The sequence below is a fragment of the Leucoraja erinacea genome, unplaced genomic scaffold (genome assembly GCF_028641065.1).
Source record: "Leucoraja erinacea ecotype New England unplaced genomic scaffold, Leri_hhj_1 Leri_57S, whole genome shotgun sequence".
NCBI classification, from domain to species: domain Eukaryota; kingdom Metazoa; phylum Chordata; class Chondrichthyes; order Rajiformes; family Rajidae; genus Leucoraja; species Leucoraja erinaceus.
Window position 1 is genome coordinate 189,353 of NW_026576487.1, and position 18,675 is coordinate 208,027.

An 18,675-nucleotide genomic window follows, 5' to 3' on the forward strand; every position below is an offset into this window, starting at 1 on the left:
GAGAAAACCCACACGGTCACAGGGAGAATGCACAGTTCAAACTTCACACAGACCAGACAGCAGCCGGACAGCAGGATCGAACCCGGGTCTCTGGCGCTGCGAGGCAGCAACTCTACCGCTGCGACACTTGCAATAGACTGTGCAACCACCCTATCTATACCCCTCGTGATTTTATACACGTCGGTAGGTGCTCTTGCACTTGAAGCAACTAAGTATCTTTTAAAAGTTATGCAAAGAAACTCACAGCAGCTGAGAATGTTCATCAACTTTTATTAACAATGAGCAAGGGAGTTGCAATATTACAATAGAAATATTAAGAATCAATAAATTAGTCGCATCAATAAATAAATAAATAGAACCTGGTTTAATACGGATTAAAGTGCGGTGAACAGGCGGTAGAGTGCAAATATCGTGCAACGGCTGCTGAGAAAGTGCTGATGTTTAAAAAAAAAAAAGTGCAGGCACTGTGAGGTAGATTGGAAGATCGGGAAATTTGTCCCGAGCCTATGAGACGGCCATCTGACAATCTCACTACGGGAGGGGTAGAATCTGTTCCTGAATCTATGGACGTGCTATCAGGCTTTGCCAAGCTGGAGAATGGAGAATGTCATATGAGGAAAGACAGTGGCCACACATTTCACTGTGGCTAGGCTTGTATTCACTGGAGTTCTGTAAATGTGTGTATGGTGTTACAATGAGGTATTGCTATTGTCTATTGAGTAGCAAACAGTTATGTTCATTTTTCCCCAATCTTATTTTTAAAAACTTCAGCAGAGATATATTTTGACCACCACTGTACTCAAAATTTGATAGGTTAAAAAATATATATGTTAGATAAAATTTAAGCATTCTTCTACACACATATTGAAACATATAAGATTATTAAGGGTTTGGACACGCTAGAGGCAGGAAAATGTTCCCGATGTTGGGGGAGTCCAGAACCAGGGGCCACACACAGTTTAAGAATAAGGGGTCAGCCATTTAGAACGGAGACGAGGAAACACTTTTTCACACAGAGAGTTGGGAGTCTGTGGAATTCTCTGCCTCAGAGGGCGGTGGAGGCCGGTTCTCTGGATACTTTCAAGAGAGAACTAGATAGGACTCTTAAAGATAGCGGAGTCAGGGGATATGGGGAGAGGCAGGAACGGGGTACTGATTGGGGATGATCAGCCGTGATCACATTGAATGGCGGTACTGGCTCGAAGGGCCGAATGGCCTACTCCTGTACCTATTGTCTACTGTCTATTGATCACATTGCATGGCGGTGCTGGCTCGAAGGGCCGAATGGCCTACTCCTGTATCTATTGTCTAATGTCTATTGATCACATTGCATGGCGGTGCTGGCTCGAAGAGCTGAATGGCCTACTCCTGCACCTATTGTCTATTGTACGCACACATACACAACACTCAGGGTGAAGGCTGCTAGCAACTGCTCCATTACAATTCCTTAGGGCAGGGATGGCACGGAATGCAATCTTGTGCGACTCTCTGGAGAAGAGGCGGAGGGTGCAGTTCGAGGTGCCCCCCCACACGGACCCACCAAACACCCTGCGAGTGGGACGTCAGGGTTTGGTTCCCCTAAGTTTCAAGCGAGTCACATCTGCACTGCGATGGGGTCCACCAGCACCTTGATGTAGATGGTGTCGTTCTTGAGATACTGGCAAGGTCCCTTGTGCAGGAGGGCATGTTGGGCAAAGGTGGGACAACCGCTGGCCACGTTCATGTGGCTCCTGGGCTTCTGGAAGGAGCCGCTCAGGGAGTCGGGGGAGAAGGACTCCTTGAGGTGCTTCTGCCCGGCTTGGTCCAGGAGCATGAAGGTCACCTTCTGCCTGAAGGGCCAGGGGAGGACCTCGTCGTACTCCCCCCTCACCAACGTCAGGAAGAGCGAGACGTGGCTTCCCTTGCCCGACCCGTCTCCGTTGGGGTAGATCCGGCAGCACATCCGGTAGCCGAATGGGTGGGTGGTGAAGTGGGGCGAATAGAATGATGGTCGCTGGCCGGCCTTGGCCGCAGAGAGGTGGGCGGAGAAGTTCTTGATCTTCCACACCAGGACTCCATCGGTGCTGACGGGCCCCGAGCCCCCGGGACCCTCGCCGTGGCCCCCCTTGGTCTGCAGGCCCTGGATGACCTGCTCGTACTGGAGGCACTTCTGCTGGAGGACCTCGATCACCTGGGCGTAGCGGTCCAGGTCCTTGTTGAGCCCGCACACCCACCTCTCCAGGTTGTCCGCCCGGCCGGCCAGCGAATGCAGGCCGGGCCCTGCCCCCGGGACCACCTCGCCCTCCGGACCCTCTCCGGCCGGTGTCCGGGCAGAATCCTGAGACGTTCCTCCCCCCTCAACAGGTGCCCCGGGCCGGAGACTGGTGGCCAGGGAGAGGAGGAGCAGGAGATGACTCTCCTGGGATGATCGGAGATGAGCGGCCATTTCATGTCGTGGGAGCTGTGGATCAGAGAGAAAAAGTGTTGATCAGATGAATAAATGAATAGGTTTATTGGCCAAGTATTCACATACAAGGAATTTGCCTTGTTGCTCCGCACGCAAGTGACAGCATGACCACATCTAGAGTATTGTGTGCAGTTTTGGTCTCCTAATTTGAGGAAGGACATCCTTGTGATTGAGGCAGTGCAGCGTAGGTTCACCAGATTGATCCCTGGGATGGCGGGACTGTCATATGAGGAAAGATTGAAAAGACTAGGCTTGTATTCACTGGAGTTTAGAAGGATGAGGGGGTCTCTTATAGAAACATATAAAATTATAAAAAGAGTGGACAAGCTAGATGCAGGAAAAATGTTCCCAATGTTGGGCGAGTCCAGGACCAGGGGCCACAGTCTTAGAATAAAGGGGAGGTCATTTAAGACCGAGGTGAGAAAAACATTTTCACCCAGAGAGTTGTGAATTTGTGGAATTCCCTGCCACAGAGGGCAGTGGAGGCCAAGTCACTGGATGGATTTAAGAGAGAGTTAGATAGAGCTCTAGGGGCTAGTGGAGTCAAGGGATGTGGGGAGAAGGCAGGCACGGGTTATTGATTGGGGATGATCAGCCATGATCACCATGAATGGCGGTGCTGGCTCGAAGGGCCGAATGGCCTCCTCCTGCACCTATTGTCTATGTTTCTATGACATACAGTGACAGTTAGGAATGACACATAAAACATTAAACATTAATAATAAAACTTTATTGATTGGACACACTATTGGCAGGAAGCATGTTGACAATAGACAACAGGTGCAGGAGGAGGCCATTCGGCCCTTTGAGCCAGCACCACCATTCACTGTGATCATGGCTGATTATCCCCAATCAGTAACCTGTTCCTGCCTTCTCCCCATATCCCATGACTCCGCTATCTTTAAGAGCCCTATCTAGCTCCCTCTTGAAAGCATCCAGAGAACCGGCCTCCACCGCCCACTGAGGCAGAGAATTCCACAGACTCACAACTCTCTGGGTGAAAAAGTGTTTCCTCGTCTCCGTTCTAAATGGCCTAATCTCAGCGGGTCAGGCAGCATCCCAGGCAGGAGAATGGGGTTAGGAGGGGGAAAGGCACGGTTGAACGGCGGGATAGACTTGCTGGGCTGAATGGCCTAATTCTGTTCCTATCACTTCTGAACATGAACTTCAGACTGAAGGATAGAGAAGCCTATAGCAAAACAGAGATGGCAGGAGATGATCTCAGGAAGAGCAGAGTCCATAATGGCCCAACTGAACCATCCTCTCACCAACTAGAGAGCGGTCCTGACCTCCCATCTACCTCATTGGAGACCCTCGGACTATCTAATTGGACTTTGTCTTGCGCTAAACATTATTCTCTTTATCCTGTATCTGTACACTGTGGACGGCTCGATTGTAATCATGTATTATCTTTCCACTGACTGGATAGCACGCAACAACAAAATACATATATATTCACTGTACCTCGGTACACGTGACCATAAACGGGACTTCTGCAGTTTAGTTATCCAGGAGGGATATGGGCCAAATGCAGGCAGGTGGGACTAGTGTAGCTGGGACATGTTGGCCGGTGTGGGCAAGTCGGGACGAAGGGCCTGTTTCCACACTGGATCACTCTATGAACCTACTCCAAATGCAGAACAACCGAAGGCCTGCACATGGCTTCAACATGGAGGTGGGAGAGATCACTAGTTTGAGTAGGTGTAAGGGTACTAACCTGGACTGAACAGCCGACCTCCTTAAAGGGACAGGCCACCTTCAACTTGGGACAGGCGCCAAGGAGAGGGTCACAATGTTGCTCCAACTGCAGGAGGAAAACATGGCGTCAATTGTTGAGCTTGTTATCGACTCGCTCACACACACACGCTCCCGCTCACACACACTCGCTCACACACACTCGCTCCCTCGCTCACACTCGCTCGCTCACACACACTCGCTCACACTCCCTCGCTCACACACTCCCGCTCACACGCACTCCCGCTCACACACACTCCCGCTCACACACACACTCCCGCTCACACACACACACTCCCGCTCACACACACACCCCCGCTCACACACACACCCCCGCTCACACACACACTCCCGCTCACACTCCCTCGCTCACACTCCCTCGCTCACACTCCCTCGCTCACACACACACACTCCCTCGCTCACACTCCCTCGCTCACACTCCCTCGCTCACACTCCCTCGCTCACACACACTCGCTCCCTCGCTCACACACACTCGCTCGCTCGCTCACTCACACTCCCGTCGCTCACACTCCCATCGCTCACACCACACTCGCTCCCTCGCTCACACTCCCTCGCTCACACTCCCTCGCTCACACTCCCTCGCTCACACACACACTCGCTCCCTCGCGCTCACACTCCCTCGCTCACACTCCTCGCTCACACTCCCTCGCTCACACTCCCTCGCTCACACTCCCTCGCTCACACTCCCTCCTCGCTCACACACTCGCTCCCTCGCTCCCACTCCCGCTCACACACACACTCCCGCTCACACACACTCTCCCCCGCTCACACACACTCCCCCGCTCACACTCCCCCGCTCACACCCACTCCCTCGCTCACACACGCTCCCGCTCACACTCCCACTCCCTCGCTCACACACACTCCCTCACACACTCTCCCTCACACTCACACACACTCCCTCACACACACTCCCTCACACACACACACACTCCCGCTCACACACACACTCTCTCACACACACACTCTCACGCACACACTCACACACACACTCGCTCACACACACACTCCCTCGCTCACACCACACCACTCCCTCGCTCACACACACTCCCTCGCTCACACACACACTCCCTCGCTCACACTCCCTCGCTCACACACACTCCCTCGCTCACACACACACTCCTCGCTCACACACACACCTCGCTCACACACTCCCTCGCTCACACTCACTCACACTCGCTCGCTCACACTCCCTCGCTCACACTCCCTCGCTCACACACACTCGCTCCCTCGCTCACACACACTCGCTCCCTCGCCCACACTCCCACACACACACTCCCTCGCTCACACTCCCACTCACACACGACACTCCCTCTCACACACACACTCTCGCTCACACTCCCCCTCACACTCACTGGGCTCACACTCCCTCGCTCACACTCCCTCTCTCACACTCACTCCCTTGCTCACACTCCTCGCTCACACACACACACACACACCCTCACTCACACACACACACACACACTCCCTCTCTCACACACTCGCACACACTCACTCACATCACAGACACACACACACTCACACTCACACACACACACACACACACTCTCCCCCACACACACACACACACACCCTCCCTCACACACACACACACACACTCCCTCGCTCACACACACACACACACACTCACACACACACACACACACACACACTCCCTCCACACACACACACACACACACACACACACACCAACACACACACACACACACACACACACACACACACACTCCCTCACACACACACACACACACACACACACACACACACACACACACACACACACACACACACTCACACACACACACACACACACACTCCCTCACACACACACACACTCCCACACACACACACACACACACTCACACACACTCACACACACACACACACTCCCTCACACACACACACTCACACTCACACACACACACACTCACACACTCACCACACACACACACACACACACACACACACACACACACACACACACACACACACACACACACACACACACACACACACACACACACACACACACACACACTCACACACACACACTCACTCTCACACACACACTCTCTCTCTCACACACACACTCCCTCACACACACACACACACACACACCTCCCTCTCTCACACACACACACACTCCCTCGCTCACACACACACACACACACACTCCCCTCTCCACAACACACACACACCCTCCTCACACACACACACACACTCCCTCCCCACACACACACACTCCCTCCCTCACCACACACACCCTCCACACCACACACCTCCCTCACACACACACACACACACACACACACACACACCCCCTCACACACACACCCACCCCCCCACACACACACACACACACACACACACACACTCCCTGCCACACACACCCCACACACACTCCACCCACTCCACACACACACACACTCCCTCACACACACACACACACTCCCTCACACACACACCACACTCCCTCACACACACACACTCACGCACACTCACACACACATACTCTCACACTCCCGCTCACACACACACACACACTCCCTCACACACACACACACACTCCCTCACACACACTCTCTCACACACTCCCCCACACACACACACACACACACACTCCCTCACACAACACTCATCACCACACACACACTCCCTCGCTCACACTCCCTCGCTCACACTCACACACACACACACACTCCCTCGCTCACACACACACACACACTCACACTCCCTCGCTCACACACTCTATGGAAGCCAATTATCACCCAGTGACCGGTGCATCTTTGGGACGTGGGTGGAGATCAGAACATCTCTCTGTCCAGGGCTCTTACCTCGGTCTTTGTTAAGTCGGTCTCTCCACAGTGAGGGCAACTCTCCTGTTTCCCACAGGTTGCCACGTGATCCTGCAAGACACAAACACTGGCACATTAGTGGCGGTTGACAGCGTGCGCGACAGGACGAGATGACACGGTACACGGGGAACGCACAAGACATCAACGCCAGCACTGGATACACGCACGGGAATCCATCTGGCAACCCAACCTCCCTTCCACCGACTCCCTTCCACCGACTCCATGTGAATACTTGGCCAATAAACCTACTTACTTATAGGTGACCCTCGGACTATCCTTGATCGGACTTTGCTGGCTTTACCTTGCACTAAACTTTATTCTAGTTTTGTTTAGTTTATAGATACAGCGCGGAAACAGGCCCTTCGGCCCACCGAGTCCGTGCCGACCAGCGATTCCCGCACACTAACACCATCCTACACCCACTAGGGACAATTTGTACATTCACCAAGCCAATTAACCTACAAACCTGCACGTCTTTGGAGTGTGGGAGGAAACTGAAGATCTCGGAGAAAACCCACGCAGGTCACGGGGGGAGCATGCAAACTTCTGTCCATTATTTTGGCCACCTTGTGTCCATCATTTTGGCCACTTTTGTCCATTATTTGGCCACCTCTGTCCCTTATCTGGGAGTGAGATATTGGCAATCGGACATAACGTTACAGGCCAGAGTTGGCCCAGCCGTACACTCACCTCCAGCATGTTGTGGACACAGAAGGTCTCGCAGTGCGGACAGCATTCCATCCGCCATCCACACTCCCGGCTCTCGTGAAGCTCCATCTCCCTCCTGGGGCCGAAAACCTGGCAGCCAAAGGCCACATTGGCGCAGGGGACCATGTGGAAATCGCACTTGGCACGGTGCGTGCGCTGTGGGACAAATCAGGAACTTAGTTCGACACTTGTCACAGGCACTGAGGTACAGCGAAAAGCTTCGCTCAGCGCGCCAGGGCCCGGTGGCGCAGCGGTAGAGTTGCTGTCTTGCAGCGGCTCACAGCACCAGTAGATCCTCGGAAATCTTTACCGAACCCTGTTTCAAGTTTGACAACATTTTCCTCTAAGAAGGTGCCCTTTACTGAACACAATATTCTAAATGCGGTCTCGCCAACGTCTTAGACAACTGCAACATGAGCTCCCAATTCTGGAGGTATTCTCTTCCCACATCACAAAGCAGTCCGAAAAATGGTCCCTACCCAAAACATTGTCTGGTCTGTCGTGTTTCGTTTAGTTCATCTAAATATGAGCTGCTATAATATAAAAGTCCAACACCACAGTGGTAGAGTTGCTGCCTCACAGCGCCAGAGACCCCAGTTCCATCCTGACTACAGACAATGGACAATGGGTGCAGGATGAGGCCATTCGGCCCTTCGAGCCAGCATCGCCATTCAATGTGATCATGGCTGATCATCCACAATCAGTACCCCGTTCCTGCCTTCTCCCCATATCCCCCGACTCCGCTATCTTTAACAGCCCTATCTAACTCTCTCTTGAAAGTATCCAGAGAATAGGCCTCCGCTGCCCTCCGAGGCAGAGAATTCCACAGACTCACAACTCTGTGAGAAAAAGTGTTTCCTCATTTCCATTCTAAATGATAAGGGGGAAATCCTTTAAAACCGAGATGAGAAGAACTTTTTTCACACAGAGAGTGGTGAATCTCTGGAACTCTCTGCCGCAGAGGGTAGTCGAGGCCAGTTCATTGGCTATATTTAAGAGGGAGTTAGATGTGGCCCTTGTGGCTAAGGGGATCAGAGGGTATGGAGAGAAGGCAGGTACGGGATACCGAGTTGGATGATCAGCCATGATCATATTGAATGGCAGTGCAGGCTCGAAGGGCCGAATGGCCTACTCCTGCACCTAATTTCTATGTTTCTAAATGGCTTACCACTTATCCTTAAACTGTGTGTGTGGCCCCTGGTTCTGGACTCCCCCGACATCGGGAACATGTTTCCTGCCTCTAGCGTGTCCAAACCCTTAACAATCTTACCGCATCCTTCTAAACTCCAGAGTATACAAGCCCAGCTGCTCCATTCTCTCAGCGTATGACAGTCCCGCCATCCCTGGCATTAACCTTGTAAACCTACTCTGCACTCCCTCAATAGCAAGAATGTCCTTCCTGAAATTAGGTGCTGTCTGTATGGAGTTTGCATGTTCTTCCCGTGACCTGCATGGATTTCTTCCCACATTCCATAGACGTACAGGTTTGCAGGTGGAATTTCTTTGGTAAAATTGTAAATTGTCCCTAGTGTGTGTAGGATAGTGTTAGTGTGAGGGGATGGCTGATCGGTGCTTACTCGGTGGGCCAAAGGGCCTGTTCCCGCGCTGTACCTCCCGACAAACAAACTAAGCTATCCAAACACACCAGGTTTAGTTTAGTTTAGAGATACAGCGCGGAAACAGGCCCTTCAGCCCACCGGGTCCGTGCCGACCAGCCAATTAACCTACAAACCTGCACGTCTTTGGAGTGTGGGAGGAAACCGAAAATCTCGTAGAAAACCCACCCAGGTGAGGGGGAGAACGTGCAAACTCCGTACAGACAGCGCCCGCAGTCGGGATCGAACCCGGGTCTCCGGCGCTGCATTCGCTGTAAGGCAGCGACTCTACCGCTGTGCCACCGTGACTGGAAGTAACATGGAACGAGCAGCCATAGAGTGATACAGTGTGGAAACAGGCCCTTCGGCCCAACTTGCCCACACTGGCCAACAATGTCCCAGCTACACTAATCCCACCTGCCTGCCTTTGGTCCATATCCCTCCAAACCTGTCCTATCCCTGACCTGTCCAACTGTTTCTTAAACGTTGGGATAGTCCCAGCCTCAACTACCTCCTCTGGCAGCTTGTTCCATACACCCACCACCCTCTGTGTGAAAAAGTTACCGCTCAGATTCCTATTAAATCTTTTCCCCTTCACCTTGAACCTGTGTCCTCTGGTCCTCGATTCCCCTACTCTGGGCAAGAGACTCTGTGCATCTACCCGAGCTATATAAATACGAGTGTGGAGAGACACACACAATGTATCACAAAGTAAGGAGAACTCAAATCACCACCCCCCCCCCCCCGTCCCATTTCCCGATCACTCACCAGAAAGTTCCGCAGTGATCCAACCCAGTCACAGCCCTCTAAGTGAGCCGTGCAGCGAATCGTAGTGGCGTGGGCATCATTTTCCGCAGCCCTGTCCAGGTAAACCTGCGATAGAGGACGAATATCAAGGTCAGGCAACACTTGTCACTTTATCTCCCCCCTCAACTCCATCCAAGGACCCAAGCCGTCGTTCCAGGTGCGCCAGAGGTTCACCTGCATCTCCTCCAACCTCATCTATTGCATCCGCTGCTCTAGGTGTCGGCTGATCTACATCGGTGAGACCAAACGCAGGCTTGGCGATCGCTTCGCCCAACACCTCCGCTCGGTTCACAATAACCAACCTGATCTCCCGGTGGCTCAGCACTTCAACTCCCCCTCCCATTCCCAATCCGACCTTTCTGTCCTGGGCCTCCTCCATGGCCAGAGTGAGTCCCACTGCAAATTGGAGGAGCAGCATCTCATATTACGCTTGGGTAGTTTCCACCCCAGCGGTATGAACATTGACTTCTCCAATTTCAGGTAGTCCCTGCTTTCTCCCTCATTCCCAGCTCTCCCACAGTCCACTGTCTCCACAGAGGTGGGGGGGGGGGTCCATGAGTTGGCACCCCATCCAACTCATGAACCGATGATCAGCCATGAAAAGGAGGGGTGGTGTCGGTGGTCAGCGAAGGTCCGAAAGTCAGATAGCCGGCCGGGCTGCCGACCGACCGACGGGGCCACGGGCGAGGAGCTGCTGCTGCACTCCATGGGCTGCACTACATCGGGACGGGGGTCCGAACCTACAGTCCCCTCGACCCAAGTAGTAGCGGTCAAATACGTGACAAGGGCGGTCCCGTATGGGTCAAATCAATTTAGCCCAATATACCGGGATGTTTCCCGGCTAATACGGGACATTTGGCAACCTTAGTCTCGACATGAAACATCGCCCGTTCCTTCTCTCCAGAGAGACTGCCTGTCCCACTGAGTTACTCCAGCATTTTGTGTCTACATGCAATATAACCACACACCTTCCCCCAAAACCCTCCGTTAAATTGCAGCCTTTAAACTAACCTCTGGGTATCTGTAATTCTGTCACTGCATGTCATATTGTCACTTGCGGGCAGAGCACCAAGGTAAATTCCTTGTATGTGAATGCTTGGCCAATAAACTTATTCATCAACTTCAGTAAACCACCTCAACCACTTTAAAACATCCCCCAAACACCTTGGAAATTTTCAGTTCTTCCTTGAAAAATCACCCAGCTGGTGCTATTCGAGTTCCCAGTCGGGAAGAGGGGGGAAACTCCACAGATCACCACAGGCCACTTTAACTTCCCCAGACATGAGATCAGCTTTGCTCATTCTTGGGGCCCCGTTACTCCATCCTGGCTCCCAGTCTACAAGCACCTATCGAACCAGCCGGCACAAACCAGGGAATATAGCTGGAGTATTGTGTGCTGTTTTGGTCCCCTAATTTGAGGAAGGACATTCTTGCTATTGAGGGAGTGCAGCGTAGGTTTACAATGTTAATTCCCGGGATGGCGGGACTGTCATATGCTGAGAGAATGGAGCGGCTGGGCTTGTATACTCTGGAGTTTAGAAGGATGAGAGGAGATCTTATTGAAACACATAAGGTTATTAAGGGATTGGACACGCTAGAGGCAGGAAACATGTTTGCGATGTTGGGGGAGTCCAGAACTAGGGGTCACACACAGTTTAAGAATAAGGGGTAGGCCATTTAGAATGGAGACGAAGAAACACTTTTTCCACACAGAGAGAGACGAGTCTGTGGAATTCTCTGCCTCAGGTGGAGGCAGGTTCTCTGGACTCCTGCACCTAATGTCTCAACACCGCATAACTGATCATGACCAAGCTACATGACTCAGCAAGTCCGGAATCTCCCCGCCCTCCCAGCCGGTACCAGGGAATCTCATTCTTTACACAATACCCTCGGGAAGATCCCAGTCTGTAACGCATGCCCGGGTGTCGTTATAGACAATAGACAATAGGTGCAGGAGGAGGCCATTCAGCCCTTCGAGCCAGCACTGCCATTCACTGTGATCATGGCTGATCATCCACAATTTGAGATACAGCGCGCGGAAACAGGCCCTTCGGCCCACCGAGTCCATGCCGACCAGCGATCCCCGCACACAAACACTACCCCACACCCACTAGGGACAATTTTTACCTTTACCAAGCCAATTAACCTACAAACCTGCACGTCTTTGGGGTGTGGGAGGAAACCAAAGCTCGGAGAAAACCCCACGCAGGTCACGGGGAGAACGTGCAAACTCCGTACAGACAGCGCCCGTAGTCAGGATCGAACCCGGGTCTCCGGCGCTGCAATCGCTGTAAGGCAGCAACTCTACCGCTGCGCCACCGTGACCGAATGTGGGAAGAAACCAGGGCACCCAGAGGAAACCCACGCGGTCACAAGTCACAAGGAGATTGTGCAAACTCCGAACGGACAGCACCCGCAGTCAGGACCGAACTCGATCCTGACCTTGTGTGCGTGCATGGAGTTTGTAGGTTCTCCCCGTGACCTGCGTGGGTTTCGTCCGGGTGCTCCGGTTTCCTCCTACACTCCCACAAGACGTGCAGGTTCGTTGGCTCATCTGCTTTTGTAAATAGTCCCTTAGGATCGAACTAGTGTACGGGGCTATCACTGGTCGGTGGGCCGAAGGGCCTTTCCCTGCGCTCTATTTCCAAAACTAAACCAAAGACAGTACTGGTGATTTGAAAAGGCCACTGGCAACGCATGCAAGTGTTACACAGAGCGTTCTTACCTTAGAACGTAGAACTTTCTTTTGACAAACGTAGCAATCTGCTTCATTTCCTGTCCTGAAACACACAAGTAATATTAATATTTCCACATTCAGGTTTAGGCTGATCATTATTGCATGTACCAAAGTACGATACAGGCTTTGTTTTGCATGCTATCCAGTTCGATCTGCCATTTAAGACCGAGGTGAGACAACTACATTCACCCAGAGAGTTGTGAATTTGTGGAATTCCTGCCACAGAGGGCAGTGGAGGACAAATCACTGGAGGAATTTTAAGAGAGTTAGATAGAGCTCTAGGGGCTGGTGGAATCAAGGGATATGGGGAGAAGGCAGGCACGGGTTATTGATAGGGGATGATGAGCCATGATCACAATGAATGGCGGTGCTGGCTCGAAGGGCCGAATGGCCTCCTCCTGCACCTATTTTCTATGTCTCTATGTGGAGGAAGATTGTTTCCGATGTTGGGGAAGTCCAGAACAAGGGGGTCACAGTTTAAGGATAAGGGGGAAATCTTTTAGGACCGAGATGACGAAAACATTTTTCACACCGAGGGTGGTGAATCTGTGGAATTTTCTGCCACAGAAGGTAGTTGAGGCCACAGTTCATTGGCTATATTTAAGAGGGAGTTAGATGTGGCCCTTGCGGCTAAAGAGATCAGGGGGTATGGAGAGAAGGCAGGTACAGGATACTGAGTTGGATGATCAGCCATGATCGCATTGAATGGCGGTGCTGGCTCGAAGGGCCGAATGGCCTCCTCCTGCACCTATTTTCTATGTTTCTATGTTTACCCACTAGGGACAATTTTTAAATTCATACCAAGTCAATTAACCTTTTGTACACTAGCATCCCATCATGCAAGGTAGCCAATAGTCAATTTTATTTGTCACCCGAAGGTGCAGTGAAATGAATTTGCCAGCAGCGATACACTTAAAAAGAACACACAATACACAATAGAATTTAATGCAAACATCCACCACAGCATTCTTCACTGTGGTGGGAGGCAACAAAGTTCAGTCAGTCCTCCTTTCACCCGTGGTCGTGGCCACGAACCCTCCGCAGTCGGATGGCCCGATGTACAGGCCCTCTTGTCGGGACGGTCGAACACACTCCGCCGCGGCTTGGAGGTCTCGCCTTCTCCACTTTCTTAGCAGAGACCGCGGACAATTTTTAAATTTACCAAGGATGCATTGGTTTCCTTGTCAACCCGAGCTAATGCCAGCAGCGATACACGATACACTTTTTCCACCACAGCATTCTTCACTGGGTGGGAGGCAACAAAGTTCAGTCAGTCCTCCTTTCACCCGTGGTCGTGGCCATGAACCCTCCGCAGTCGGACGGCCCGATGTACAGGCCCTCTTGTCGGGACGGTCGAACACACTCCGCGGCTTGGAGGTCTCGAATCGCCACTTTCTTAGCAGAGACCGCGGCTTCAGGATGCTTGGTTTAAACCCGAGCTAATAGCGATTAACCTTTTCAATATGCCAGTCCCACCATCCCGGGAATTAATCTGGTGAACCAACGCTGCACTCCCTCAATAGAAAGAATTTCCTTCCTCAAATTAGGGGACCAAAACTGTACACAATACTCCAGGTGCGGTCTCACCAGAGCCCCATACAACTGTAGAAGGACCTCCTTGCTCCTGTTCAAATCCTCTCGCTATGAAGGCCAACATGCCTTGTTCCAACATGTCCTAATCTATCAGGCACCATAACGTGCCACACATTTGGCAACACATTACCTAGACAAACAAATAGAACTGTGTAGGAAAGAACTGCAGACGCTGGTTTAAATCGAAGATAGACACAAAGTGCTGGAGTAGCTCAGCGGGCCAGGCAGCATCTCCGGACAGAAGGAACGGGTGAAAGAATGCATCTTTGGGGAGAAGAAACAAACTGAACTGCTGATTAATAACATTTTATTTCTCCAGTCACTCCACCCGCTTTGCTGACCTCCCCATTGGACTGACTGGCTCACGACTCACCTGAAGAGGTTCTCCAGACAGGCTGTACAGTAGCGATGGCCACATTCGGTCTGCTTGGGCTTGATGAGCAAGGAGCGGCAGGCGGAGCACAGAAGGCAGGAGCTGGCGATCGGATCCACCGGGCTGATGCCGGACACCAAGGCGACCATAATCCCCCCCACACACACACTTGGCGGAGGAACCAGGAAGGCGAAATGACAAAATTTGCGTTTAAGAAGGAACTGCAGATGCTGGAAAATCGAAGGTAGACAAAAATCCTGGAGAAACTCAGCGGGTGAGGCAGTATCTATGGAGCGAAGGAAATAGGCGACGTTCCGTGCGGAAACACTTCTTCAGACTGACTTGCGACAACGTTGGCGTGTCGGCGACACACCGGTCCCTTTTTATAAGGCTGGCGAAGGGAATCCCCGGCGCGTCACTGGCGTTGCCCCTTTTGACACGTCACACACGCCTTGCAACATTGTAACGAGGGGCAACGTTCCACCCCTTTGTGACATCATAATGGATACAGACACGCCTTGCAACAATGTAACGAGAGGGAACGTTCCACCCCCCCCCCCTTTGTGACGTCACTAAGGATACAGACACGCCTTGTAACAATGTAACGGGGGGGGAGAAAGCTGGGCTCAGGGACCGTCCCTATTTTCCTGCCTGGAGAAGGGAGTGATTTTGTGTACCTCCGAGTGATTGCAACCATTGTTTTGGTCAATGCGTCCATGCATGACTCAGGGGAGTTTGGGTCGCTTCGGGGAAGGTGGAACAAGAGCACATGAGAAACCGAATGTGCTGTGCCCTCAGTGACTGGACCTTCTGAACTTGTAATCAGCAGGGCAGTACTCTGCACATCGCCAACTTGGATGTGTTGTGCATACTAACGCCCCTTAAAACTGTCTAGTGAAGGCGATTTGACTATATTGTTGTCTAGTTTATACCATTCCCTTAAGGTTCTTACAAAGAATAAATTCTTATAAATATCTGTGATGGCGAATTTGCATATCATTTCTCTTTCTGTTCCCCTTTCTGCTGAGTATGTTATGTATCTATCTGCAGTTATGTCCACGATCCCCTTTTGAATCTTGTACAACATGGCTAGTCTGTTCCTTGCCCTTTCTGTTTCCAGCGTTTCCCACTCCAGATCGGACAGCATCTGGTGCCTGGGGAGGGGAGGGGAGTGATTGCAACCATTGTTATGGTAAATGCGTTCGTGCATGACTCAGGGAGTTTGGGCCGCTTCGGGGAAGGTTGAGCCGGGGACGAGGTGAAAAAGAGCAGATGAGAAACCGAATGTGCTGCCCCCTCATTCACTGTCACGAGTGTGCCCGCTCGTGTGAGAATCACTGAAGATGTCGCAAATCTGAAATAGACATGGCAATGACAGCGCATTTCGTCCAGACTGATGAGTGAGAGGAATAAGGTTGACGTTTCCACACGCTGACCATGTGAGCTGTTTCTGTTTGCACCATCCCGGGTTTAAAAAGCCACAGCATATACAACATTGGTTACACCCTTACTGGAAATACGCTTCATGCGCCTGGGACCCACACAAAACTGGTCATATCAACAAACTCGAAGGGGTAGAGGAAAGCAGCAAGCTTTTGCATCGGGAACTACAATAGAGGTAGCAGTGTCACCCAGATGCTGTCCGACCTGGAGTGGAAAACAATGGAAACAAGAAGGGCCAGGAACAGACTAGCCATGTTGTATAAGATTCAAAAGGGGGTCGTTGGGCATAGTTGCAGATAGATACATAACATATTCAACAGAAAGGAGAACAAGGAGTATTGATATTCAAAAAATGATATGTGTTGAGGCCTGGATCGCCTCAGCGCAGAGGGGAAGAGACAGTGACTTTAAGACTTTTGCCTCCATCACAGTGAGGAGGAGCCTGGTGAAGTCACTGCGGTGGATGTTAATTTGTGTTTATTGTGTGTTTTGTTATTTATTATTATTATATGTCTGACTGCAGGCAATGCAATTTCATTCAGACCGAAAGGTCTGAATAATAATAATAATAATTTTATTTAAAACTTTTTTTATAGAGCACTTTAAAAATAATCATAGTTGCAACAAAGTGCTGTACATCACTAATCATTGACAAAAAAGTTAATACACACCAATAATAACAATCAAAAGAAATAGTAGGAAAAGACATGTAAAATAAAGAAACATTAAAAACAATAAAAACAGAAGCAAAGTCTCAGGCATGGTCAAAAGCCAGGGAGTACAAATGTGTTTTAATACTGGATTTGAAGATGGACAGTGAGGGGGCCTGTCTGATGTGCAACGGCAGGGTGTTCCAGAGTGCCGGAGCAGCAACAGAGAAGGCTCTATCCCCTCTGAGCCTCCGATTAGACCTCGGTACCTCCAAGAGCAGCTGACCAGCTGACCTGAGGGACCGGGCAGGAGCGTATGGGTGGAGCAGCTCAGAGAGGTAAGGCGACAAATGAAGGAATCTAATCTAATCTAATCTAAATAGAAACCACATTCACCAGGACAGATATTTATAAGAACTCATTATTTGTAAGAACCTTAAGAGAATGGAATAAACTAGGCAACAATGTAGTCAAATCAATAGACAATAGGTGCAGTAGAGGCCATTCGGCCCTTCGAGCCAGCACTGCCATTCACTGTGATCATGGCTGATCATCCCCAATCAGTACCCCGTTCCTGCCTTCTCCCCATATCCCCTGACTCCACTATCTTTAAGAGCCCTATCTAGCTCTCTCTTGAAAGTATCCAGAGAACCGGCCTCCACCGCCCTCTGAGGCAGAGAATTCCACAGACAATTCTCTGTGTGAAAAAGTGTTTCCTCGTCTCCGTTCTAAATGACTGAGAGAATGGAGCGGCTGGGCTTGTACACTCTGGAGTTTAGAAGGATGAGAGGAGATCTCATTGAAACATATAAGATTGTTAAGGGCTTGGACACGCTAGAGGCAGGAAACATGTTCCCAATGTTGGGGGAGTCCACAACCAGGGGCCACAGTTTAAGAATAAGGAGTAAGCCATTTAGAACGGAGACGAGGAAACACTTTTTCACACAGAGAGTTGTGAGTCTGTGGAATTCTCTGCCTCAGAGAATTCCACAGTGGAGGCCGGTTCTCTGGATGCTCAGTCTTAAATGGCCTCCCCTTTATTCTAAGACTGTGGCCCCTGGTTCTGGACTCGCCAAACATTGGGAACATTTTTCCTGCATCTAGCTTGTCCAGTCCTTTAATAATTTTATATGTTTATGTAGGATCCCCCCCCCCCCCCCCCCTCATCCTTCTAAACTCCAGTGAATACAAGCCTAGTCTTTTCAATCTTTCCACATATGACAGTCCCGCCATCCCAGGGATCAATCTCGTGAACCTACGCTGCACTGCCTCAATCACAAGGATGTCCTTCCTCAAATTAGGAGACCAAAACTGTACACAATTCTCCAGATGTGGTCTCACCAGAGCCCTATACAACTGCAGAAGAACCTCTCTACTCCTATACTGAAATCCTCTCGTTATGAAGGCCAACATTCCATTAGCTTTCTTCACTGCCTGCTGTACCTGCACGCCAACTTTCAGTGACCGGTGTACAAGGACAACCAGGTCTCGCTGCAGCTCCCCCTTACCTAACCTAACCCCATAGTTTAGTATAGTTTAGTTTAGAGACACAGCATGGGAATAGACCACACTAGTCTTTGCCTCAGGTATTGATGTAGAAATACTGGGAGGCCATCACGATCTCAGGCCCAACGTGCACATGAGGCAGCTTCACCAGCCAAGTCGCGGCAAGAGTTATCTTTACTGGAACAGTAAAAAATGTTTTTGGTCGAGTAA

The 18,675-nt window shown here is 51.1% G+C and overlaps 1 protein-coding gene across 1 annotated transcript; it reads right to left on the bottom strand.

The window, feature by feature from the left end:
* Positions 1-451: 451 nt before the first annotated feature.
* LOC129694202 (TNF receptor-associated factor 2-like) lies at positions 452-16,191 on the bottom strand. The gene is made up of 7 exons (XM_055630917.1): positions 14,867-16,191; positions 12,889-12,943; positions 10,125-10,229; positions 7,744-7,917; positions 7,033-7,104; positions 4,164-4,250; positions 452-2,440 (listed from the first exon to the last, which is right to left on the bottom strand). Exons 1-7 carry the CDS (start codon positions 15,013-15,015, stop codon positions 1,595-1,597), a joined length of 1,488 nt encoding a protein of 495 aa, XP_055486892.1. The 5' UTR covers positions 15,016-16,191; the 3' UTR covers positions 452-1,594.
* Between the last annotated feature and the right edge of the window lie 2,484 nt (positions 16,192-18,675).